Below are 27,394 nucleotides of genomic sequence, written 5' to 3'. Positions count from 1 at the left end.
ATATTCAAGAATGAAGGCAGACTGGCCTCAGTGACATCTCGGCTTTACAAGAATAAGTGGTACTTATCCCTTTGGAGGAAATTTTAAGTTCTACACTGTAGCCAAAGCCACGCACTAGGAACCCTCGACCTCAAGATTCCCCCAAATGATTCACTGATGGTTTAGGTAAGCTAAATCCTAATGGTGTCCCCTGGGCCAGTGTGGCTGTTTAGCCTTAGTGCCAGCTCTGCAGAACCAAAATTAGATGTGATTGTTCCATTCATTGGTCAGATCTGAGACACCTGGACTGCTGCCAGTGGTCTAGCTGTTTACTATGCCACTTGGAAAACTATGGACTGCCAGAATAAGGACACCCCTCTTTTGGGCTGTGAACTGTGGAAACAAATGGCAGTGCTGGAATAATTGTCTGGGTGATTCATTTAGATGTCCATGGTAAAGGCCTGTTGTTTGAAAAGACTGACAAGAATCAAGTTGCTGATTATGCAGTTGCTGTCTGATGCAGAGGCTACCTCTGCATGGCACACTTGTGACTTTTTATTGTGCCCCAGCTTTATTGAGGTGTAATTGACAAAGAAAATTTCAAGATGTTTAAAGTGCACCCTTAGCTAACTAGACCCATAGTCTCAGTGAGCTGGTGAGGTAGGGAAGGATCCTGGGAATATGGACAGCAAGGATTGAACTATGAAACACCACCACCCCTTACTTTTTATGGGAGTAGTTTCCTAACTGGAGTGGGTAGAAGTCTTTGGAAAAGATGCTTGGGCTATTCAGACCTGTCCAGGAGTCCTAGCTCAGCCTTACCCTTCAAGGGGCACAATAATGGGTGAAGAAGCACCCCAGCCTTTCCCATCACCGCTCCCAAACTCCCTCATTTAGGGTGGTCCTAAGATTGCGGGTAGGGGGGCTGTGATGAGTGAGGCTAGGAGCAGACACTAATCAGTACCAATCCTGTCCCATTCTGTGGGAGGAGACAGACATCAACACAAGAGTCACAGCCTCAGCCTCGGGGATGGGAATTTTGAGAGAGAAACAGGTTATGTGGCTCCTTTTTTTTTTTTTGGTGAGGCTCTAGGGGCTTGAGGGCCAAGCCTGAAGAAAGGCAGGGAAGGGGAGACATTTATCTAGAGATGAGACAATTGAATAGAAACTGCTCTCCAAGTAGAAGGTATGTTTTGGGCAAAGGCTTGTTGGCATGAAAAAGCATGACGAACTCAGGGGGCTAATTTTCCAGGACTGCTGACGTGTAAAAAGGAGAGATGGGAGATGTACCTAGATAGCGTTTAGGAATCAGATCCACAAAGGCCTTGAATACTAGTCCGAGGGACTTGGGTTTAATCCAGATAATAAAGCAACTCGCCAGCCTTCTCTGGACCTCGGCATAAGACATAAATCAAAGCCTCACTCCCTCCTGCCCCTCCCGCACAAAGGCGCCGGGCGTCCGCCCGCCAGCTAAAACCTTCAGACGGTCCGGGTCACCTCATGACGCCACGCATTCCAACCGACGCATGCGCAGAAACTTGCTCCAGGAGTCGCAGACGGGCAGGCTTCGCCTCCTCCCAATCCTGCCCCTCATTGGCTAGAAACAACAGCTCGTCTTGGCCGTTGCTAGCGACAACGTAGGCGGGCACGATCTTGGTCGCTAAGATACCGCGTACTTCCGTTTCCTTCTCCCCCACTCCTTGGCTCCGGCAAGCCTTCTCGTCCCTTCCACCAATGGCAAATGGGCAGTGGGCGGGACTTGATTTGTCCGGACCAAAGAAAAGCGGGCTTCTCTGGCGCAGCGCGGCCAATGACCGTGGGGCCGCCCCTGTAAAGTGGCTCGGGCGCCCCCACGCCCGCCTTTCCTCCTCCCAGCTCTGCCCCTCCCTATCCGGATTTCAGCACGGCGCTAGCCGCAGTCTGACAGGAACGGACGGAGCCAAGATGGCGGCGGCCGACGGCGATGACTCGCTCTACCCCATCGCAGTGCTCATAGACGAGCTCCGCAACGAGGATGTCCAGGTCCGGAGGCCACGGGGGGCTTGAGGAAGACGGGAAGGGGGACATGGAGGCACGGGGGCCCTCGCGGAGAAGGCTCAGCGTTCTCTGGGCGTGGCGGGGGGGGAGCGCAGCCAATCAGCGTGCAGCTCTCATCTCTCTGGGTCCCAGGACTCGATGCAACAGCGCCCGGGATTGGGTGTTGGCCCAGCGGAGGGCGGGAGCGAGGCGAGTCTGGAGGGTCCCGGGCCTGCCGAGTGCACGCGGCGGCCCCGGGCCTGGGAGGCCGCGGCCAGGGAGGGGGTTTGCCTGGTTGGTCGGGGACAGGGAAGGGCTCGGTGATTGGCGGCGGTCCCTGAATGGCCCCTTGGGGATGGAGAGGGAGCGTGACTTGCTCCGAATGGGGGAGGGGTCGCCTGCTTGGTCTGGACCCGGGTAGATTTTCGCCTTTCTGGGTTTTGGCGGCTGGGCCTTAGGGCTGTGGGGCAAACTCCCTAAATGGGGGAACTGAGAGATGGAGGCTGCCTTTCCAATTCCTTCCCTCCCTCCAATTTTGGTGTATATCCCCGAAGGAGCGGGGGGCGGCTCGCCAAATTTAGGAGTCAATTACGAGGTAGAAACCCGCTCCCCTTCTGGGATCGTCCCATTGACTGGGAGGTGGGCACTTTGCTAAATGGGCTAACACATTTCTGGTGAGCCGAATAGGGTGGCTCAGGGCCCTGAGCCTGGCTGGCGAGGATTTGAGAAAAGTGAGGACTCCACGGTTTGCCCATCCCATCTGCACCTCCCACCCCCGCCGTGTGACCTTATGCAAGTTACTTCATCGCTCTGGGCCTCTGTTTTCCATAAAATGTGGGCTAATCATAGTCCTAACCTCATTGGGTGGTTGTGAGGGACTGAACGAGTTAATAATACATGCAGGTAAAATAGAACGGTGTCTGGCCTGTTGTGAGGACCCAGTAAAGGTTAGCTATAATTATTGAGTGTTGGTTGAAGAGGTCTCATCCTTCCTTTCTGCCTCAATTTCCTAATTGATAAAATTGAGTGGGTTGCACTGGGCCCAGCCTCTGAGGTTCCGGGTATATCACTTTGGTTCTGTAGTCAGACAGGCTGCTGTTGTACTTCTGGCTCTTCCACTCCTTGCTGATTGACATGGGCAAGTTAATCTCTCTAAGCTTTGGTTTCCTCTTTTCTCAAATGGAGGTCATTATCTAGTTCATAAGGGCTGTTGTAGGAATTCATTTGTTCAGTAAACACCTGCCACATATCAGGTATGGTGCTGAGGATGTAGTGGTGACACCAGTTGTTATACAAGAGACGTGTGGAACAGAGCTGAATACATTAATAACACATGTGAGATGTGGTGGGAAGAAAACCATAGCATGTTGTGACAGTGAATCAGTAAATATTTATTGGGCCTCTGCTCTGCGTAGGGCACTGTTGTAGACACAGGTATACAAGAAGATTGACAAAAGCTCCTGGCCTCGTGGAGTGTACGTTGTAGTGAGGGGAAACAGACAGTAAGTAAAATGTATGCTATGTTGCGGATAAGGGCTAAGGAGGAAAATGAAAAGTGGTGGGGGATGCAGTTTTAAAGAGTAGTTAAGGAAGGCCTTGCTGCAAAGGTGATGTTCGAACCAAGACCCGAAGGAGGCAAGGGAAGGAGCCATGAGGCTCTCTGGGTGGGGTACACAGCAAGCACAAAGTGGGGTGAGGAAGATCCGTTTTAAGTAGGGTAGTTAAGGAATGTTTCTCGAGGAGGCAGAGTTTAAGATGAGACCAGAAGAAGGATCCAGCCTTGGGAAGAAGGTGGGGGAGAGTCTTCCAGGTAGAGAGAGCAGGCAGGTAGTGGCAGTAGTTCTCAACCAGGGTGATTTTACCCACCGCGGGACATTTGGTAATGTCTGGAGACATTTTTGGTTGTCACAACTGGGGAAGTACTGTATCTGGTGGATAGAAGTCAGGGATGCTGCTAAACCTCCTATACAGGACATGGGGTACAGGACAGCCCCACAGCAAAGAAATATCTGCCCAAAATGTCCATAGAAGTGGGATTGGGAGAATCCATCGTATGGGAAACTCGAGCCAAATTTAGTGGCTTAAAAGAACAGCAGTTTATTGTCTTACAGCTCTGGAGGTCATAAGTCTGACCTGGGTCACACTAGGCTAAAATCACGGTGTCAGTAGGGTTGCGTTCTTTCTCCGGGCTCCAGGGGAGAATCCATTTCCTTGCCTTTTCCAGCTTCTAGAGGCCACCCATATTTCTTGGCTTGTGGCCCATTCCTCCATCCTTAAAGCCAGCATTGTTGCATCTCTGTGACTGTTCTTGTGGAGTCACATCTCCCTTTGACTAGCCAGGAAAGGGTCTCTAATTTTGAGAGATGAGATTGAGTCCGTCTGGGTAACTCAGGATAATCTCCCCATCTCAAGGTCCTTACCTTGGTCACATTTGCCAAGTCTCTTTTGCTTGTAAGGTATCATACTCAAGTTCTAGGGATTAGGGTGTGGACATCTTTGGAAGGCCATTATTCTGCCTACCACAGCCCTTGTGGCTGGAAGGTAGAGATCGAGGGAGAAAGTGGTAGGAGTTTGAGTGATATGGTGGTGGTGAAGTGCCCTTTTAAAAAAATTTCTTTTACATCTTCAAGTGGTTTAATGTTTCTTTTTGTTTATTCTTTTGTTACTTTTATTGCATTGAAGTCTGAAGGGAAACTCCTCATTCAACAAATATTTAAGGAGTGCCAGGTGGGTGCTGGGGATTGATGTGGGTAGTGGGGCAACAGCAGTGAACAAAACAGGCAAGAATCTGCCCTGATGGAGCTCCCTTTGTTGTGGAGGCAGACAAGGAACAAACAAGTACAATGTAGAGGAGGATAGACAGTGCTAAGTGCTATGGAGAAAAATAAAGCAGGGATGGGGGAGGACAGGAGAGGGTTAGAATTTTAGGTAGAATGGGTAGGGAGGGCCTTATTGAGAAAGTGACATTTGAACAGAGATTTGAAGGGAGGGAGCAGGCCTGCTGGATATCTGGGGAATAGCATTCCGCAAGTGCAGAAGTCCTGAGGCAAGACTATGCAAAGTGTGTTCTGGCAATGGCAGAAAGGCCAGTGTGCCTGGAGCCAAGGGACTGAGCTGTTGATATTGGGAGATGAAGATGAAAAGGGATGTGTCTTAGAAGCACCTTGTGAGCTATCACTTAAACCAGGGATTGACAAACAGCCACCCAGGACCCTGTGCCTGTTCGTATTTTTTTAAATAAAGTTTTATTGAAAACACATACACCCATTTGTTTACATATTATCTATGGCTGCTTTTGTGCTACAGCAGCAGGGTAGAGTTGAGTAGTTGCAACAGAGATGATATGGCCCCTTAAAGCCTCAAATGTTAATTACTTGAGCCTTTACAGGAAATAGATTACCAACCCTTGACTTAAACCATCTCTGTATCAAATCCCATCCCCCCCACAAGTAACCGGTAGTATCAGATCAGTGTGAATCTTGCTAGACGTGGGCTGTCCTAGCCCCTTGCCACATGTGGCTATTGAACACTTGAAATGTGGCTAGTTTGAATTGAGATGTGCTTATACATAAAATACACACCAGATTTCAAAGACGTAACTACTACTGAGGGTAAAACATCTCAGTAAAACTTTTTATATTGATTACATGTTGAAATGATAATATTTTTGATATATTGGGTTAAAAAATATAGTAAGATTATTTTCACTTGCTTATTAGTTTTATTAATTTTACTAGACAATGTAAACTTACATGCAGGTCTTGCATTTACACTCTGCATTATATTTCTATTGGAGTGTGCTGACTCTGGGTCATACTCTATTCATATATAGAGAAAGAAAGAAAAAGTGGGCGTTTTTTCCCAACAGTAAGTACTTTATTTTGCAACTTGCTCTTTTCACTTAATATTTCTTCCAAATCTTTCCATACAGGTACATACACATCGGCATGTATAAGGAGTTTGAACATTTTCCCAAGAATCAGAGACATAGAGACTCAGAGATTGCATCTTTGTCCATGTCTGTGGGCTTTTTGAGGACAGGGCTTGGACCTGATTCATCCCTAAGGATTCAGTAGCCAGTACAGGCCTGAGCACAGAGACCAGGGAATACAGGAGCTCAGAAAGGGTTGAATAAATAATATTAACAGCTGATATTTATTGGGTACTTGCTCTGTGCTAGGTGCTATAAAAAGGCAGTGCATTTATGAGCTTACTGAGTTCTCACAACCACCCTTTGCTTACTTATATTTTCCAGATGAGGAAACTGAAGCCCAGTGAAGGTAAATAACTTGGCCACATTCATGCCAGGTGGGGAGTGGAGGAGCCAGGAAAGATTCCCAAAGGAAGTCTGAGATCAGAGAGTGGAAGAGAATTTGGAATGGGGCAGACACTGACTAGATTTGTATGCCAGATACTGTACTTAGTCTTTAATGGGACAGTCTAGGATACTAGAAAGAACATGGGATTTGAAATTTTGTAGTCTTGATTCACTTGTTCAGCAGATATTTATTCAGTACCTCCTGTGTGCCAGACTCTGTCTTAGATGCTAGGGTACAGCAGAGAGCAACGGTACAGCAGAGAGCAACACAGCAAAGTTGCTGCCCTCTAGGGGCTTGCATTCTAATAGAGGAAATGGACAGTAGATCTATAATATGATATCAGTGGCAGTAATTGCTAATTAGAAAAATAGGCAGGGACAGGGAATAGAGCAAGCCCAAGGCTGCTGTTTTTGATAGAGTGGTTAGGGAAAGCTGCTCTGAGGAAGTGGTACTGAGCAAGGACTTGAATGAACAGGTTGGGGGAAGAGCAGGCTGAGCAGTTGGTACAACGGCCCTGAGGTAGGAGCATGCGCAGTGTGTTCAAAGAACAGCAGGAAGGCCAGCGTGGCTAAGACAGAGTGAATGTCAAAGTGATGGGAGGTGAGGACGGGTACTGAACGAGATCTAGTGAGACCTGTGGACCAGGGCAAAGGCTTTGGTGAGATGGGGGGAGCCATTGGCAAGGCTTAGCGTAGAGAAATGATGTGTTGTGACTTAATTCTAAAGGATCCTTCTGCTGCTGAGTAGGGGTTTGGGCAGGGGCAGATAGGCCTGTTGAGATGCCCTTGAAGAGCACCCAGGACCAGTGTTGGCATGTAGGTAGGGAGAAATGGTTAGATTCAGCGGTCTTTGTTGAGAAGGAGGGCTGTTGGGATTTGTTGTCGGATAGGACGTGATGTGAGTGATGTAGGCGGAAGAGTCCAAGATGACTGAGGTTTGAATCCCAGCTTGGCCAGTTTGCTCCGTGTGGTCCCTTGGACCATTGCCTTCCCCTTTTTGGGCCCTGATTCCTCATCTGCAACGTGGGGATAATGATGAGGAAGCAGCGTCTGCCTGGTAGTGAAGATGCAGTGGAGTTGGCATGTTTAAGTGGCTGCCTCAGAGTAGGCGTTTAGTAAGTGATGACCTCGTTCAGTTGTCATGGTAGCTTATGGTTTTATACTTGGGAAAGTGAGGTATAAAGAGGTTGCATCCCTTGCCCAAGGCCTCCTCAGCCAGTAAGAGGCAAAGGCTGGATTGCCATATCCCAGGGGTGTTTAGGGCACCATTTTTCTTAGAATATGGTCCACTGGTTGAGAGGCCAGGTTTCTGTGTTACTTACACTCTCTCTGCCTCAGTTTTCTCATCTATAAAATGGGAATAATTTTTGAATTTAGCAGTTCATAGGGATGTTCTGAAGACTGAGTAGGTTAGTAGATGAAAAATGTATAGAACAGTGCTTGGCATGTTGTTAATTGTTAGAAAGTGTCTGCTGGTAGTCATGGTGGTGAAATAATGGGGGCTTTGTCTGTCAAAGGTGAGATGCTTTGGGCGTTTTTAAAAACTGTTCTTTTAATGGTTACTCTAGAGCCGTGGTTCCCACCTTGGGACAATTTTGTCCCCCAAGGAGATATTTTTGGTTGTCAGGACTGGTGGGGGGAGTATTACTGGCATCTAGTGAGGAGAGGCCAGGGATGCTGCTCAATACCCTATAGTGCACAGGGTGATCCCTCACCACAAAGGATGATCCAGCTCTGAAGGTCAATGATGCAGAGGTTTAGAAAGCCAGACAGCATGCGTGTTAATTGAATCCTTACAAAAGACATCTAAGATAGGCACTAATTTTCTTTCCATTGAAAAGTTTTTTAGTTGTCAAATTTTAAACATACACTAAAATAGAGAAAATAGTACCAAACACCCAGATTCAGCAGTTTTTTCAAAATTTGCCACATTTTTTTCACGTTTTGCTCACTCTCCCCCTGCCTTTTTTTTTCGCTGAAGTATTTTTAAAATAAATCTCAGGCTTCAGACATTTTCTCCTACATACTTTGTTATGTACCTCTAAAACAACGGACATTTTTATAACCACAATGCCATTATCATACCTAACAGTTTTAACAGTGATTCATTGGTATCATCTGAAACTCGGTTCATAGTCAGGTTTCCCTGATTGCTTCAGAAATATCCCTTTACAATTGACTTGTGTAAATCAGATTTGTGAATTTGACTGTGAATCTTCAGTCTGAAATTCTTCCCATTTAATACATAAAGATACTTAGTCGCTGTCACACAACCTGGTAAGTAATGAAACTAGGAATTAGCCGAGGGCACTGGGTTTCAGGACAGCACTCTTCACCACCACCCTGGATCCCCCTGTGGAGACAAAGCCCAGGCCTGAAGGTGACACGGAGGCACTGCCACGGGTGGAGGCAGACCAGGGTTTTGAGTCCTGGTCTGGCCACTTTACAGGTTACTCAACCCTTCTGGGCCTTGGTTTTCTTGTTAAATGAGAAAAATGATAGAAGACACACCCAACCGGGTTGTTGTGAGGGTTAAATGAGAAAAACTATGTATATAAAGACACAGCAGTTATTTAGTAGCTGTGGTCTAAGACCTTGCAGCTGCGTGCCCCCATGTCCACATCTTAGAACCATGACGTTATAGACTCCGACTTCTTTTTATAGAGTGCATGGGAACTTGGTGAAGCAGAACTTAGAAAGAAGGTTGCCCTCTGAGAGCTTAAAAAAGAGAAGTTGGTGGGATGGTGGTGAAGAACATGGGTTCAAGTTCCAGGCTCTGCCAGAAATTCGCTGGGTGACCTGCGTTCCCCTCTCTGCACCTTAGTTTCTGCATCTGTTAACTGAACGCAAAGGTGGTGTCTGCCTCTTAGGTTTGTTGTGAGAATTACAAGAGAACATGTGCAAAGTACCTAGTCTTGTCTCTGGCACATAGTAAGCACTCTAAATGGTAGTTGGGTTTTTAAAAACTTAAATTGTTTCTGTTTATGCTTTTTAATGTGCCCAGCCCTGTACTAGGTTCATGAATCACCACTTGCTAGGAGTCCTGTCCCTTCCTCGTCCCAGAGATAAGTGACCTTCCAAATAGAGGGACAGGCATATCCATAGATAAGTATAATGCCAGGCAAACAGCTATGGGAATTATTTGTTGGTGCAATTTCCAAGGGGGGTAAGGGGATTCCTCTTTTTTTCTTCCTATTTTAATTTACCTTTTTCTTGCCTTTGCTCAAGAAATACAAATATACAAGAAATAATGGTAAGGGTAACAACTAACATTTGGGTGCTTGCTACATGCCAGGCTGTCTCTATGTTTTCCTTATTATCATCCTAACAACCTTACGAGGCAGGTGTTGTTGTAATTCCCGTCTTACGTGAGGAAACTGCAGCTCCGAGGTGCCCAGGACTCTCCCAGGGACCCCTAGCTACTTGGTGAAGCCAGAGTATGTGCTCATTTGTTATTTAAAAAAAGTAAAATGCTACAGAAATAGAAATTATGATGCCCATTTTCACTCTTGAGCGATGCTAAAGGATTATCAGATAGGTGCTTAGTTTTTCACACCTGTCCGCCTACACGCATTATGTTCTTTAGAAATGTGATCTTCAGGGAATAAGGAGGGAGGATGTGTAGACAGAAGAGACACTTCTGTCACTTACTGAACATTTCCCCAGGCTGAGGCTCCTTGTTAAAGCACACACATTACAGACCCTGCCACCCGTTGTCAGCCACCAGCTATACCAGACAGTAACAGTTTGGAACGTATTCCTCCAGGTACTTTTTTTTTCCCCTGGCTATACTATTTGTATTAACTTTATTTTTTTAAAAAGTAATCCAGCAAATATTTATTGGCCTCTTTCTCTGTACCAGGCACTGTCCTAGGTTTGGAGGCAAAGAGTGAAGAAGACAGAGTCGCTGCCCTTGTGAAGCTCACATTCTAGTGGGGAAGGGGAAACAGTGAACAAAGTGTATATGGAGAGTGATAAGAGTTAAGATATGTAGAGAGTGATGAGGGCGTGCTGTTTTACTCAGGGTAGTCATGGTGAGGATTGAGCAGAGACTTGGATGAAGTGAGGGGAGAGCCCTGGGGTGTCTGCGGGAAGGGTGTCTCAGGCTGAGGAAACAGCAAGTCAGCAAGTATGGAGACGCAGGCTGAGAATGGATGTTTGCTTTTTGGTTACCATCAAGAAAGCCATTGTGACAGGAACCCAGGGAGCAAGGGAGGTGGTGGGAAGTGAGAATGGATTGAGAGACAGGGGCCAGATCTTGTTGGGCCTTGTAGTCCATAGTGAGGGCCTCTGATTGTGAAGGGAAGATGTATTGCATATGGGATCATACCGTATAAGTTCATATCAGGGAAGCTCAGTGGATTGAATAGAAGTGGGTCTTAAAAAGTGGCTAGCATTTCTACAGGGTGGATGTAGTGGTGGAAAGGGAGATTTTATTTATTGAGGCTCTATGTACTAGGCTGTGTGCTGAGGGCTGCTGGGGACCCAGGCAGTTCCAGCCTGGGAGATAAGTGCTATCATGGAATTATATACGTGGAACGTAGTAGGTGCTTCCTGGGGCCACGTTTGGGCGACAGTGCACAGTGAAGTCTTTTATGGCTGTGACATGATCAAGGGACAGGGAAGATTTCTTATTGATGTTAATAGCTGCTGTGTCAGGAATGTTGCAGATGACCCAACCAGCAGTCGTTTATACAAGTAAGGGTTCATGTTTTCCTCAAATAACAAGTTCGGCAGCTCAAGGATATCACAGAATTGGGTCAGAGTATGCCCTTCTTTTGACCTGCTTCATGTGGTCACAAGATTTCTGCAGCATCTGCTGTCATTAAGTCCTTGCGGAACCACACTGAAAGCAGGGGCAGACCCAGGGCAGAGAGGTTCTTGTCCTTCTCTGTTTTATCAGAGGAAAATCTTTCCTGGAAGCTCCTCAACCGACTTGCCCTTATTTCTCTTTGTCCAGAACTAGGTCATGTGCTGAGTTAGTTGGAATTAAGTTTGGCTGAAAGTAATAGGAAACTCGAAATAAATGAGGCTTAAATGAGCTTGAAGTTTATTTCTGACTCATGATTAAAAAGTCTGGCGGCAGTCCAAGGTGGTGTGGCACTCTATGGTGTTAGAGTCCCAGCGTCTTACATATTGTACTCTGCTTGTATGTCCTCCATCCTGCCCTCCCCATCCCTAGGTTACTTCAAACCCCCAAGATGGTTGCTAAAGTCTCAGCCATCATAGCCCCATTCCAGACAGAAAGGAGGGAAGAATGGTATGACCCCATCTCCATATAAGGACACTTTGTAAAAGTCACACACACCATTCCCACTTGGGTTTCACTGGCCAGACATTAGTCTCATGGTCACATCCAGATGCAAAGGTGATGCAGATGTGTCTTTGTGTGTGTGGTGGTGGTGGGGGGGGTGGATTGTTATGTGCTCAGTTGAAAACCAGGGGTTAATGAGCTGCAGTATAGCCGAGTGCAGGAGCTCTTAACCTAGGGCCCATCTGTAATTCCAGGGCAGGTCTATGAATTGAGATGGGAAAAATAATCTTTATTTTCACTAACCTCTAACTCAAATTTAGCTTTACTTCTATCATGAATTATAGTATAATAATAGTATATATAAGTAATGTTATAGCAAACCTGTGACAGAAACCAGTAGAAATCATGGCTGTTCATATCTCATTTCAGCTGTTGCAGATACTTCTAGTGTTGGTTATGCTCACCTCTATTTCAAAATTGTGGTCGTTACTAGATCTACTAAGTAGGGGTATGGCGGGGAACCATGGCACCCCTCCCCCAAATTAAAAAACAGAAATGTGAATCGATGGTACTGGTTAAGAGCCAGGTGAGTGAGGTTCATGTCCCGGCTATGCCACTTCCGAGCTGTGTGAGGTTATTTAACCTCCCTGTGCCTTTGATATCTCTGCCATATGATGGAGGATCTTGTGTTTACCTCATGAATCTGTTGTGAGGATCAAATGAGTTAAAACCTTAAAGCACCTGGAACAGTGCCTGGCACATAGCAAGTACCATGGAAATATTTGCTATTATTATTCTGTCACTGTGGGAAAAGGGAAAAGAGACATTGCTGGACAGCTAGCCAGCTGCTACATGTCCTTCTTGATACCCAAACAAAATCAGGCTGCTGTCGTCAGGATGAGGTTGCCACAGCCATTAGTGATCTTGCTCTAGTGGTAGGGTGTTCCCAGTATTTTATCACTTTGTACTCACAATAGCTTTCTGAGGGTAGGTATTATTATAATCTCCATTTCACAGATGAGAAAATTGAGGCTTAGAAAGGTGCACAGAAGTGTCCCAAGATCCCACAGCTAATATGTCAAGCAGTTTAGCCTTGAACCTGGGCCGTGCGGCTCCAAAGCACCACTGCATGCTGCCTGTCTCGAGTGTCCACGGCCCATCTGCACTGAAGAAACCAGTGGACATGCTTAGCAAAACCGAAACCAGAATCTCCAAGGACAGAAGTAGAAGGAAGGAGCTCTCCATGGTGTCAGAGACAGCCCGATTCTCATGCGGCATCTTGCCTAAATGACAGTGTGATGTTGCAATTGAGAGTCAGACTGCCTGGCTTCTGGTCCAGGCTGTGCTGCTTTTGAGCAAGTGACATCTTTGCATCAGCGTCCTCATCCTTTGAAAGGAGGATTCTGGTAACAGTGCCTCTCTCAGAGCACAGCTGTGAGGATTAAATGTGTTAATTATCCATGTTAAGCACTCGAATGCTGCCAAGCTCATAGTAAGCAATTGATAAATGTTAGCTGCTGCCGTTACTGTCGTTATGATTATTCCCTGCCAGCATCTTCTTGTCCTCAGGCGTGCCACTCACCTGTTGTGGCCCTGGCCTATGTGTACTTTTCCCATAGCCTGGCTAAGAGAAGAACACAGAGATCTAACTTGGAGGTGACAGAGAAGAAAGAAACAGGCAACTAAGTCAATACTCCCCCAGTATTTTATTATGGGAAATTTCAGACATACAGAACAGTGAAAGACTAGTCCAAGGGCCAGCAAACTACAGCCCATAGGCCAAATTCCACCCATGACCTGCTTTTGCAAATGCAGTTTATTGGAACACAGCCATGCCCATTTGTTTGTGTATCATTGGCTCTATGGCTGCTGTTGTGCTGCAAGGGGCATAATTGAGTAGTTGGGACAGACACCATGTGGCCCACAAAGCTGAAAACGTTTACTTCCTGGCAGTTTACAGAAAAAGTTTGCTGACGTCTAGGCTGGTACTGTGAGCACCTCTATGCTGACTACTCAGATTCACTAACTGTTAGTGTTCACCCTGTTTAGTTTTTTTATCTGTTTCTATAGGTCTATGTCTATATACATTTTATTTTTTGGCTAAAAAGATGATGCAGGCCTTGTAATACATAATGTCAGGTCCTTTTACTACCAGGGAGGTGAGTGTTTGGACCACCTCAAGCCCAGGTAGTACAGAAAACCTGGTGACATTGTATGAAAAAAGGCCACCCTAGCATTTCTCCAGATTCTCATTCTCTATGATCCCAAAGAGATTCCTAGACCCCTTAAACTAGAGAACTGAACTAATGTAGGGCCTTGGTCAGTCACAGGCCTCTTTGCAGGTGTGTGGGGCCCGGGAAAAGAACAGGCTGAGGGAGCCCTGGGTCCCTTCTTGTCCTGCTTTTTCCAGGAAGAGGATTCTCACTTGTCCTCGGTGGCAGCTTACTCATTCATGAGGGCGGTTCCCTCCACTCTCACACCCATGATCTCATTGCATTCTGGCCACAGCCCTGTGAGGGAGGGAGGAGAGGCCCCATGGAGAAACAGGAGGGATGTTGGCCGTCCCGTCAGAGCAGCTGGGTTTGGATCCCAGCTCTCTCAGTGCTGACTTAGCCAGGTGTCTTTACCTCTCTGAGGCTGTCTCCACAATGGGGAAAGAGGGTATTAGTTGTGCTTTCTTCCCTAGGATTGAGAGGATCAAACAAGGTCCTAACACGTAAATGCTCAGCCTGAGACCTATTGCACGTGTGAGCCAAATGTGTTAGATTTCTAGGGCTGCCACAACATAGCACCACGAATATGGTGGCTAAAACAACAGAAATTAGGCTCAGTTCTGGAGGCTAGAAGTCTGAAATCAAAGTGTCAGCAGTGTCGGCTCCTTCTGGAGGCTCTGAGAAGATCCATTTCATGCCTCTTTCCCAGCTTCTGGTGGCTGCTGGCAATTCTTGACGTTCCTTGGCTTACGGATGCATCACCCCAAATTCTTCCTCTGCCTTCACGTTTTCCCTTCTCTATGTCTCTGTGTCTTCTTTTCTGTCTCTTATAAGGATACTGTCCTTGGATTTAGGGCTGTGTAGAGAAAACTCACTCTTCCTGTATTCCTCCTTTACTCTCACACTGCTACCACACTCAGCACTGCTGACACCAGACGTGTGGGTTATTTTCCACATACCAAGCCATTCTCTGCGACACCAGCTCAGTGTCCTGCGATTCAATTCAGTTCTGACACTGACGAGTTGGCACAGACCCCGCAGAGTAAGGACTCAGTTCCACGAGACTGCCCCCCACTTCAGACACGAATCATAAGTAGTAGGTTTTTTGGTTACCCACAACTTCTGTCCACGATGGCTATAAATCGCAGGTTCCCTGACCCCACGCCTTGGATTCAATTACTTGCCAGAACAGCTCACAGAACTCGGGAAACACATTTACCAGTTTATTATATAATAAAGGATGTGATAAAGGATAGCCAGCCCTGGTGGTTTAGTGTTTAAAATTCGGCGCTCTCACTGCCACGGCCCAGGTTCACTTCCCAGTCAAGGAACCTCACCACCTACCTGTCAGTTGTCATACTGTGGCAGCTGCGTGTTTCTGTGATGCTGAAAGCTGTAAATGGTATTTCAAATGTGAGCAGGGTCACTGAAAGTGGGCAGGTTTCAGTGGAGCTTCCAGAAAGTGACAGACTAGGAAGAAAGACCTGACCATCCACTTCCAAAAAAATTGGCCATGAAAACACTATGAATAGCAGTGGAGCATTGTCTGATACGCTGCCAGAAGATGAGAGGATGGTGCAAAAAGACCGGCAAGGTTCCGCTCTGCTGTACACTGGGGTGCTAGGAGTAGGAATCGACTTGACAGCACTAACAACAACAAATGGTAAAGGATGCAGGTGAACAGCCAGGTGAAGAGATACATAAGGTGAGGTCTGGAAGGGTCCCGAGCATAGGAGCCTCTTTCCCCCTGAAGTTGGGGTGCATCACACTCCCAGTATGTGGATGTGTTAACCAACCTGGAAGCTCCCCAAACCCCATACTTTGGGGATTTTTATGGAGGCTTCATCACATAGGCATGATTGATCATTAACTTAATTTCCAGCCCCTATCTGGAGAATAGGGGAATGGGACTGGAAGTGCGAAGTTTCTAATCTTGGCTTGGTCTTTCTAGTGGCCAGGAGTCCACCAAGAGTCACCTCTTAGAACAAAGGATAGTGCTGTCACCCAGGGAATTCCATGGGATTTTGGAGCTCGGTGTCAGGGACAGGGTCAAAGACCAAATATCGAACAAAAGATGCTCCTAGTACTTTTATCACTTAGGAAATTGTAAGAGTTTAAGGAGCACTGTATCAAGATCTGGGGCAGAGACCAAAATATATTTGTTTTCTGTTTTTTCACAAGGGCCCCCCCTGAATTTGGGATGATCTCATCTTGAAATGCTTAATTACGTCTGCAGAGACCCTGTTTTCACATTCATGAGTACTGGGGGTTAGCACTGGGACATATCTCTTTGGGGTCACCATTTAACCCATTATACTAGTGGTATCACTACAGCCAATACTACTCCTGTTTTAATAGCAATGTTATTATAATGTTTGTTCTGTTCACATCACTGTTAGCTGACAGTCCTGGGTTCCAGTCCCTGCTCCACGCCATCTGAGCTGTATGGCTCTTAGGAGGAGCTGTAGCTCCCTGAGCCCATTTCCTCCTTTGCAGAACGGGGCTTATAACTCTCTGACCTCAGGGTTGTCCTGAGAGTTAAATGAGACCGTGCGTGTGAGTGCCTGGCCTTGGCCCTGGCACAGAGTAAGCGTGCTGTGAACGTGGCTGCCGCTATTAGAGTATGATGCATAGCCTGTTAGATGGTGCTGAGTTGCAGGCCGGGGCTAAAGCAGAGAAGGAGGGTAGCGAGTGTTGGGGAGGCAGGCCACAGTTTTAGACAGAGTGGTCTTGGAAAGTGCCACTGAGTGGGTGTCGGCTCAGTAAGACCCAATGGATGCTTTTGCTGAGCCTGCTGCTACCATTGTAATTTAAGGACTCGAAGTCACAGAGTCACTTGGTAGGTGTTTGCCAGGTTATTATTCAGCATCCTCACACATACTTAGCGAGGCTTCTGGGGCCTAACTAGGTCCAGAGCTGTCATACTCCATTAAGTCTGGGCTTGCTGACGTTCTCCCCTCCTATTCTTGTTCTCTCTCTCATTAGCTTCGTCTCAATAGTATCAAGAAGCTGTCCACCATCGCCTTGGCCCTCGGGGTGGAAAGGACCCGCAGTGAGCTTCTGCCCTTCCTTACAGGTAACGAAGTGGACTTCTAGGGTCCAAGTGGAATGGGGTGGAATGGGGACTGTTGGGAGTGGATCCTGCTAAATAGGAGAGAGGCCTCGCTGTGGATTTAACAGACTGTAAGTGTCTCCCCTGTGCTAGGCACTGTGAGGTGGGAGCAGGGATTGGTGAAAGGGGTATGGAGGTAGATAGAGCCAAGTTTGAATTGCAGCTCCAACAGTTGGAAGCTGTGACTTTAGGCAAGTTACTTAACTTCACTGTCCTGTATAGTTTTAATGTATAAAATGGGAATAATTATACATGTGGTGTAGCATTGATGTGTGCATTAAATAATTATAATAATAATAATAATTGCTAACACTTATTACATGCCTACCACGTGCCAGGCAGTGTTTCTTGTGAGGATTGAGTTCGTTCACAGAGGCCTTAAAACAGTGCCTGTATGTCACCATTGTTATCCGAGTTAATCTCTCAGCAATTCCTTAAAGTAGGTAAGACTGCTACCCCCATTTTATAGATGAGGAAACTGAGGCACGGAGAGGTGAAGCAATTTATTTGGTTATACGGTTAGGAGGCAACCTGGAGAGGAGATTTATTTAGTCATGCTGGCTCCAAACTTGACAGCATTGGTTAATGACTGATAGCACAGATTCGGGGTCCTGGCTACCTGGGCTCAAATCCAAGCTCTACCAACTTTCCCAACTGTGTGACCTTGGGCAGGGTATTTCACATCTGCCTGCCTCCAGTTCTTCATTTGTGAAATGGGCGTGATAGATCTGCTACGAAGATGAAATAAGCTAACATGTAAAGTGCTCATATCAGTGCCCAGCATGTGGTAAGGACTGCTTAGTGTTAGTGATTAGACTGTTCCCAAGCTCTCCTGTCTGTGAAGCTGTGTGCACAGCACTGTCCGACATAGACTGGACCACTGATTAGTAGTAAATCCTCCGTTCCCATTATTCTTCTTATAACTTCGTACTTTATACTAACTGAAATCGCAAGTAAAGGCTCAGAGTCACACTGTGCTTTGTTGTATGAAACTCTTTCCTATCTGGTCCTCTCACTTGGACCTGGTGGTGATGATGGGGATGAGGGAGGCAGAGATTATTACTACTTCCTCATTTGACAAGGGGTAATTGAGGCTTGCAGGGGCTTGCCCACAGTGACACAGCTGATGATTGAGGAGCACAGGTGTGTCTGCCCCTGAACACCACATAAGGAGTAGGTATCTACACATGTGACACTGAGCAGATGACCCCAAACCAAGTGGCTTCCACTGGTAAACCATTAGAGAGACTGGAAAGCTTTCAAATGCTGAGACAGGGACAACTTCTGGCGTGAGGGGTGTGGCACAGCAGTGTAACAAAGTGGTTAAAAAGTTGTAGAGAAAATAGAGTTGGAGTGACCTGGGTTTGAAACCTAGCTGTGCCACCAACCTGCTGGGCAAACCTGGGTGAGCCATTCCACCGCCTCGCCTCAGTTCCCTTATCTGTAAAGGGGCGTAAGTGTAGGACCTAACTCACAGGGTTGTGGGGAGGATTAACTGCTCCACACAGAGCCTGGTCCATAGAAAACTCGCTGTGTTCTGTTGGTAATTCTGTAATGAGGTAGTGAAGAAGGCAGCCTGGGGCAGGAAATAGAGAGGAGTAAACAGCAAATGGAGGCAAGATTGAACACGGTAATGTGCCAGGATGAGGGATGCTGGGAGAGGTGCAGGGGTAGGTGGGTGATAGTGGGTGATGGTGGGTTGGATTTTGCTGGTCTTGAATGCCGGGTGACAGTCTAGGTTTAATCCAGTAGATGAAGGCAGGGCAGCCATTGGAGATAGATGGTAGAGGGCAGGTAGGATGAGATGTAGACAAATAAACCTTACATGCCTGCAGAATTGTGTTGAGGGGTGAGATAGGTGAAAGAACGGCAGAGGCAGGACGTCGACTTGGGAGACAGTGGCTAAGAGCCACTGGAGTTAGACTGCCTGGGTGCAGTCCCAGCCTCGGCGTGCTTCGTTTCCTCATCTGTAAAATGGGGACAATCATATAATACGTATTAGGGCCATTATGAGGATTCTGAGAATTTAGTGTGTAAATGTTATCTTCATTATATTGTAGAGTCACATATAATATTATAATATTAATAATCCAGATGAGAGGAACTGTGGGAGACAGAGTAGTGTGGGAGCCATAAGATTGAAGAGGAGCCAGTGATTCAGGAGAGAGATTTCTTTGAGCTGTTGCAGTCCCAAGTCATATCAGGTTTGCTTTGCTTTGGGCTTCCATCCATTTCAAAATGTTCAAATAGCAAATGGCAGATATGCTGTGTCTTTCAGAAATGGTGATACTGTTTCAGTCAAGCAAAGAGCCCTCTCTGAGCTAATACCTACAGAATGTTCAGAATCGGTATTATAAGGAAAAAGTTACCATATGACGTCCCTACTGTGTTAAAGACACCAGTGTTGGTAATTTTTGGCCATAATTTGTGAGACATGGGTGGGTTCCAAGGTGAGTCCAGTCACGTGTATTTTTAAATGGGCTGAAAAGTAGCCTGCCATTTAGAGACTGGTACTCAGGTAAACACTAATGAAAAGTAGGCTCAGAAATCCCAGGTTTGCACTAAACACACCTCATGGTTTTGTTGTGAAGACCTCTGACTGCAGGTTCCCTGAGACAGAGGAGAATGGCTTGAGATCTGCCTTTAGTCATGGCTGTGACATTTGTTCAAGGTCAGGAAAGAGGAGTATTTTCTATTTGAAAGATCTGAGTTCATTAAGCTAATTCACAGTACATTTAAAAACATTGTTTTTAGTAGGCCATTTAAAGGCATATTTATTCCATAAATATCTAATGCACTCCCACTATGTGTTGTGTGTCTGAGATAGAGAACAAGTCAAAGTTTCTGTCTTCGCAGAGCTTCCATTCCAGTTGGGGGAATAGGCAGTGAGTGATGAGGCCAGAAGGAGAGATGAAGTGCGAGTAATGGTAAGGGATATGACAGCGGGATGTCAGGGCAGGTCTCCTGAGGGTGTGACCTGAATATAATGGAAGTGCCAGCCACGTAGGACTCTGGGGGAAGAATGTTCGGGCAGAAGGAGAGGCAGGCATATCCTTGCATGTGGTGGCTGTGGGTTGGGCAGTGTTTGAGGGAGGGTGAGTGTAGGGCTTGAGTTTGGAGAAGTACAGTGGCCACATCTCATGGGATCATGATATCCAGAGTCTGGATTTTAATTCAGGTTTCTCAGAAACCATTGGAATATTGAGGTGGGGGAATGTCATGATTTCTTTTACAGTTTCCTAGGGTCACTCTGGATTCTGGAAGGAGAATGGGTGGTTTGAGGGCAAGGGCAGAAATAGAAAAACCAGTTAGGAAGCTGTTGCAGTCAGCCAGAGGGTGGTGATCAGAGAGACATTAAAATGGAAAGTTGACAGGTCTGGGTCAGAGAGGCAGGGAGGAGTCCCCAGACCTTTGAGGCTGGGAGGGTGGGGAGGCTGGGAAGCCTGGGAAAGCAGTTCTGTAGAGGTGGGAATAATGGAAATACAAGGTGTTGGCAGTTTCCATATATTTGGCTTTCAGGAATGTAGCTTGGGCAAGGAGCCTGGACTGGAGATTGAGTTGAGTATAAGTTGAGGCTGTGGATATGCATAATGTCTCCAGGAGATAGACAAAGAAAACAGGGAGGGGAGTGTTAACTGTACAGAGGGATCCAGAGAAACTGAGACTCAGAATGGGCCCAAGAGCCTGTGTGCCCGGAACCACAATGGCCAGAATTTACTGAAGCACTAACTCTCGTGCCAGGCCCCGGGGGAGCTCCTCACAGAAAGCTTTTGTTTCACTTCAGTCTCAGAACAATGTTATTTTTATGATTTGGGGGATGAGAAAACAGGCTCAGAGAGATGAAGTGAGTTGTTGCACAACCAGCCAACAGTAGAGCAGGATTTGAACTCACCACAAGATGGGGATGATGATGATGACGACTCCATGAGAGGATTGTGATAAGGAAGTGACTCAGAAGTTGAATTCACCACTTCCACTCCCATCCTGTCAGTCAGAGCGTGGTCAGATGGCCATGCAGCTGCAAGGGAGCCTGGGAAAAGTGATCTCTGGCTGGGTTGCCATATGCCTAGCTTAAACTCAGGTAATTTAAGTGCTAGCTTAGATGCTAGGGATGTTGGCATCTTCTGCCATAGAGGTCAGCAGTTGCCACTGCCTCAAGGAAGGAGAGGACGGAGCTTGAGGCGAAAGGCCTTTAGATTTAGATGTTAGGGCAGAGCAGTTCTGTCTTCACACAATCATTTGTTCTTTCAGTAAACCTGGATTAAGCTCCCAGTGTGCTCGTCTCTGACAGGCGCTGGGGCACAGAGAGGAGCCAGTCCTGGACTCTTAGGATAAAGACTCTGATAAAGGTGGCATGGGGGTAAGGGGAACCCAGAGAGGGACCTGACCTGTCTGGGGGGCATCCTGGAAATCTTCCAAGAAGAGTAGCTAAACTGAGTCTCGAAGGATGGAGAAGAATTTCTCAGGCTGAAGAGCAAGCAATTCCTGGCAGAGAGAACAGTGCTGAGGGTAGAAGCTGAACCCGAACAAAAAAGCTCCCATTTGTCACTCTGCACTTCGTGCACATGAACTTACTCTCTCCTCACTAAAAGGTAGAGATGATTAGCACCATTTTACAGATATAGGAACAGGCTCAGAGAGGTGGTCTTACACACCCAGTCCCACACCAAATAAAGGGCAGAAGTGGGACTTGGGTCCTCTGTCATCCGACCTAAGCCTGTGCCAGTCCAGGTGGAGTGCTGTGAGTGCTAACAGTTTGAGGAAGCAGAGTGGAGCCTGCTTGTTCCCAGCTTGGGTTACTGAGGGGCTGGGTTCAGACTTGGGGTGAGACTATAACACAGTCTGTCTTGGTCCCACAGACACCATCTACGATGAGGATGAGGTCCTCTTGGCCCTGGCGGAACAGCTGGGAACCTTCACCACTCTGGTGGGAGGCCCTGAATACGTGCACTGCCTGCTGGTGAGTCTGGAAGGCGGGGAAGTCTCCTTGCTTGCCCCTGGGGGTCAGACCCCTGCTCCTGTCAGCCAGGGGCAGGGAAGGGAGAGTGTAGGTGAGGCTGGGGTCGCCTTCTCCGGACAGATGGGCCTTGGGCATTCACTTTAATCCAACAAGTCAGTAGTTGTATTTGCTACAGCAATACTGAAAATGCAGTTGTCTTCCTTACTGTTAGCTGGCACCTGCCTGACCAGTGCCAGGCCCCACCTGACACTTTACATATAAGGCTTTGGGTTTGGAGTCAGGCTGGGTACTACCACTTATTTTCTATGTGGCTTGTAAGAGTTACTTACCCTCTCTGTGCTATGCTTTCCTTATCTGTAAATGGGAGTCATTAAAACTTACCTTTATAATCAACTTAAGAAGCCCTTAGTGCAGGACTTGGCACATAGTAAGTACTAACAGGTGTTAGTTGCCATTATGCCATATGTTATGAGGTCATGTCCACCCTTCGAGGTAGGGAGGACTCCCTTTTTATAGATGAGCCACCCAGAGCACCGAGAGGTTGGGCGTCTTGTCCAAGGTCGCAGGGCTAGTACGTGGCAGAGCTGGGATTCCAGGTGTGTCCATTTGACTCTCCCCAGACCCCTACCCCACTGCCTGCCTGTGCGACCTTGTGCTAAGTGTCTACTGGGGACACAGAGATGAGTCACATACTAACAGTAACTGTTGTTTGGGAGAAGAAAGGGGAGGACTCCTGTTTTCGTCCGGGGGTTACTCCAGTCCTGTGATCTGGGGAGAAGAGCCTTACAGGTTACCCAGACCCTTGATTTTTCTGTTCCTCAGAGCCTTGGGCCACTGCTGCTGTCTTTTTCTTCTCCCCGATAACTCTGTATTTCCTGTTTCTGAAGACACATTTTCATACTTGGGCATTTGCACTTGATGGTGTTTTACAGTTGTCAGCAGCCTTTCTTCCTTTTAATGGTATATAAAATAATGATGTTTTTTATAGTTGTTGGGATCTTGGATTTGAGCAGATCTAGTAATTTGTTTGTTTTTCTCCCAAACAGCATTAAGTCTAAGGAAATTGAATAAATGCCATTAAATTCTGATATCTCAACTTTCATCTCTGTGTATGTGTATAATTTGTGTGTACATACACACAGAAAATTGTGAATGAGATCATTTCATACATTTTACGTAGAATAGGGCTGCTTAACACAAGGAACGTGATGAAGTCCATGGACCAGCTTGAAAGGGGTCCTTTGAACTCTGTGGAACTATCTGCAGCTCCTGGCATTTGTCAGTTTTTCTGAGGAGAGGATTCACTGCTTTCAGGAGCAGACAACAGTGTTAAGAACCCCAGGGCTCACAGACCGGATAGGGACTCAGGCTTGCTGTGGAGACGGGACTGGAACCCACGGTCTTTCCCCAGCCAGGTCAGGGTCTTCCCACAGAGCATTCTCAGTGAGGGAAACCCGAGTCATCCCACGCTTCCGTTTAGGAAGCAGTCACGTGACACCCCTGGGACTGGTGTCCATGACGTTAACATCAGCCAGCAGAAGTATCCTGAAGCCCTCTGGGCTGGGCAATACTGGGAACCCAGAAGTAAGTCAGAATAGCTGGTGCTCAGTCAGCACCTGCAGCGTGTATTCCAAGTGCCTTTGGCATAGTAACTCATTCTGTCCCACAGTGACTGAGAGATGTGTGCTGAGAGATGTGTTAGCCCCAGGTCACAGATGAGGAAACTGAGGCACAGGCTGGTTTAAGGGAATTGCCTGAGCTGGTTGAACCCAGGCCTCTGACTCTTTAACTACTACCACTCCTGTACTATCCTCAGAGGGCTCCTGGTTGCTCTACAGGCTGATCAGAGCTGGAAAAGAGGGAAGCCAAGGGCCTTTAGAACCCAGGGGAGGCACCTGGTTTAGATGGGATGGAGGGGCCAGCAAGGAAGGCCTTCTGGAAGAGGTGGCCGTTAACCTGGATTTTGACAGGTTATGAGAAGTAGAAAATGGCTGTTGTGCGATTTGTTCATTCCACAAACATAAGCAAGGACTCTGGGCCTTGGAAACCCAGAGGTGTGTCAGACCCGATCCCAGCCCTCGTTCTCTGCAGTGGTGAAATGGAATTACAGTCGGCCTTCTGTATCCACAGGTTCTGTGCCTGCAAATTCAAACAACCGAGGATCAAACAACCTCGGGTTGTGTACTATGTTTATGATCTGCAGATGGGACGCCCTTGTTCTGCGGGTACTGAGGGAGGACTGTGATTTCACAGGGACCCATGTAGCTGCAGCACGAGGATTGTTTCTCTGTCAACAGCTCTTAACCCTTCCATAATGGTGGATCCCTTTGAGAATCTGACAAAAACTCTAGACCCTCTCGTAAAAGCACAGGTGATTTTAGGAGGTTCACACTTCTCGCCTTCCCCTACATGGTCTCCGGGTTTGAGAACCCTGCCTCTATCCTTCACAGAGGCCTCAGGGCAGGAGTCTTTATTGTGCAAAAGCATTACTTGGAGTTTCCTGAATGCGCCCCCTCCTGCACCCCGCCCGAGAGAGTCTGATTTTTACGTGTGTGCTGGGAGAGGCCTCCTGGGTCATCCTGCTGGGGGTGGTCTGGGGACCACACTGTGAGAACCTCTCCCTGCAGTAACCCACTGGGGCAGAGACCCTTGGGTGACATAACTACTGCTCAGCCGTGGTCCCCAGGCCTCTGTTATAACATTACCCTAAGTTCCACTTCCAGTCACGAGGTAAATACTGATTAAGAGCCTCCTGTGTGCCAGCCCGGGTAGCAGGAAAACAAGAACCCAGTCCCTGCAGTAGCCCAGTGACACCACACTTCTAACTACATCCCCGTGGGCTGATGCTGAACTGGAAACCCTACAGCAGAGGCCACACTGGCCGGCAAAGCATTACATTTTCCTTCTGAATCATTGCCAAGCTTTTGTAAATGAGATTTTTAAAAAATACTTTGATTTCTTTTCAATTTTTTTTGTTGTGGTAAAATATACATAAAATTTACCATTTTAACCATTTTTAGGTGTACAGTTCTTAATGCCAGTTCTGTGGCGTTAAGTACATTCAACCTATGGTACAGCCATCACCACCATTCGTCTCCAGAACTTTCTCATCTTCCCAAACTGAAACTCTGTGCTCATTAACCAGTAACTTACCATCCCCCCTTCCCCCAGCCCCTGGCACCCACCCTTCTGCTTTCTGTCTCTATGAATCTGATTACTCTAGGTCCCTCATATAAAGGAGCCATACAGTAGGTGGACCTTTGTGACTTCGCTTATTTCACTGAGCGTAATGTCCTTGGGGTTCATCCATGTTGTAGCATGCGTTAAATGAGATTTTTCACTTGTAAAAACCTGGCCCTTTTGGCTGCTCGTGAAAAGCCAAATTTGCTTTTACCAGCCGTTCCCCATGGTGATAGTTGGTGGAGCTGGAAAGCAGCCATCCTCCCTAGGCTGCATGCCATGGTCTTTGACTCTCTGTTGTCCCCACCCGTCACCTTTGTTCACTGCTTCATTCTGTTACCTGCCTGTGCGCTGGCGGCATTTCCTTTATTATTTGTTTCTGCCTTCTATAGCTGTCAAGCCAGGCTGGACTTCAGACTACAGACCTCCACACCTTTATTTGAACAGATTAGGATAAATTGAGTCTCCTTTCCTTAGGTCAGTGATGACTGAGTTCCTGCCCTATGTTAGGAGCTCTGCTGGGCTCTGGGGACTCAATGGTGAATCAATCAAATGTCCCTGAAGGAGCACAACCACTCCAGGCCTCACAGTAACAAACCCGTGAGCAGTCATGAACCCCAGGATCCCTCAGTAATGTGTGCCCCTGGTGCATTGCCTGTGAGAAACCCCAGCTGTGCTTTTCAACCCTTTGGGGGCTCTGGAGCCAGGTGGCCTGAGTTAGAGCCTGGCTCGTCGCTGTTACTAGCTTGGGCAAGTTGCTGAGCCTGTCTGTGCCTCAGTTCTCTCTTTAAAATGAAGACAGTAACAGGGTCTGCTTCATAGCATTCAGTGGGTTAGAACCCGCACTCCCTGGAGTTGTGCAGTCTAGTGGCCCTGCTTAGAACACATAGTGAATAGATGTTCCAGCCAGCGTCAGTGATTATTATTGCACTTTGAGAAGCTCATGACAGTTGTCGTCCTCTCCTCAGAAAGTGACATGTATAATTTTGAGGTTCACGGACCCCTCTGAAGCTCCTTCAAGGACCTCTAAATGAAGTTCTTCATTGTGGTTCTGCAGGGAAGGCGCGCTGAATGAAGGCTGGATAGGGTGATCAGAGAAGGTTTCTTGGAGGGGTTGCAGGGTGGGGCTCCGGGGCTTGGAGTGGTTAGGAGGGAGCTGTCGGGTGACCTTGTGCTCTGCGCCACAGCCGCCCCTGGAGTCACTGGCCACAGTGGAGGAGACAGTGGTACGGGACAAGGCGGTGGAGTCCTTGCGGGCCATCTCACATGAGCACTCACCCTCCGACCTCGAGGCCCACTTCGTGCCACTAGTGAAGCGGCTGGCGGGTGGCGACTGGTTCACCTCCCGCACCTCGGCCTGCGGCCTCTTCTCCGTCTGCTACCCCCGTGTGTCCAGCGCTGTCAAGGCGGAACTTCGACAGTGAGTCCTGGCCTCTGGCCCCTGAGAAGCCCCAACCTCCCGCCTCAGTGTGGTCCTCTTCTCTCAGGCCTCAGCCCCACGTTAGGTCACCCCAGGGCCCAAACACCCCTGAGTGTTCCCAGCCCCCACTCTCCCCCTCCCATTCCTCAGAGAGATGGTGTCACCCGGAGCCTGGTCTCTGGACACAGCTGGGTTAAATCCAGGTGCTACCTCTTGCTCATTTAGGGAATGGAGATAATGATAGTTCCTTCCTCCCATTGGTTGTTGTGAGGATTGAAAAGAATTGTCACATGCACAGTACTTAGAGCATAATGTGGCACATAAAAGCACTCAATAAGTGATGTGTGTTGCCATCTTAATCCCTGGCCGGGTCCAGAACCCTCTCACATAGATGGTCTAGGTGTGGCTGTCTCCTCTTCCACCCTTCTCCCCTTTGGCTTGATACCTTGAGGAATTTCTTGTATGCAAGACTTGCCTTCCAAAAGAATGAATGAAAATGCTTCTAATTGGATTAAAATGTCCTATTAGTCTATCTTTCTTCCCCTCCCTCTGGACTTCCATCCATCCACCAACTCCACAAACTATTGAGCAGAAAGCCTAACCCCTGAGGTCTTACTGATGCCAGAATACTGATCTCCACTGCCCACGCGTGCTTAAAGATCTGCGTTCACATGCATCTCTAACTGGGGCAATTGCTGCTGAAAGGTAAAACCTTTGAGTGGTCCCAGGCCAGCATCCTAGTTAAGCAGTTTTATATGGTCATAACAATATAATCAGCTCCTGCCATTTGCTATAGACTTGTTACATGCAGACAGGCTGCTAAGTGTCTCATACATGTTGTCTCATTTAAACCTCACAATGACCCTGTAGGGTAGGTCCTGTTATCGGCTCCCTTGTATAGGACTGGGAAGACTCAGAGAGGGGTCATCACTTTCCCAAGGG

The 27,394-nt window shown here is 47.4% G+C and overlaps 1 protein-coding gene across 2 annotated transcripts in view; it reads left to right on the top strand.

Annotated features, from left to right (window-relative positions):
• The first annotated feature begins 1,862 nt into the window (after positions 1-1,862).
• Positions 1,863-27,394, top strand: part of PPP2R1A (protein phosphatase 2 scaffold subunit Aalpha) — a 41,172-nt gene continuing 15,640 nt past the window's right edge. For both annotated transcript variants that reach the window (XM_004439018.2, XM_087422046.1), the window contains exons 1-4: positions 1,863-2,001; positions 16,766-16,856; positions 21,752-21,852; positions 26,220-26,452. In XM_004439018.2, coding sequence (XP_004439075.2) covers positions 1,924-2,001; positions 16,766-16,856; positions 21,752-21,852; positions 26,220-26,452 — 503 coding nt within the window. In that variant the 5' untranslated portion in view covers positions 1,863-1,923. The remainder of the gene's footprint in view (positions 2,002-16,765; positions 16,857-21,751; positions 21,853-26,219; positions 26,453-27,394) is intronic.

This window comes from Ceratotherium simum, chromosome 33 (assembly GCF_057802395.1).
Source record: "Ceratotherium simum simum isolate JZ-2026a chromosome 33, ASM5780239v1, whole genome shotgun sequence".
Taxonomy (NCBI): Eukaryota; Metazoa; Chordata; class Mammalia; order Perissodactyla; family Rhinocerotidae; genus Ceratotherium; species Ceratotherium simum.
Note: the sequence above shows the minus strand (reverse complement) of the source record. Positions and strands in the feature narration are given on the sequence as shown.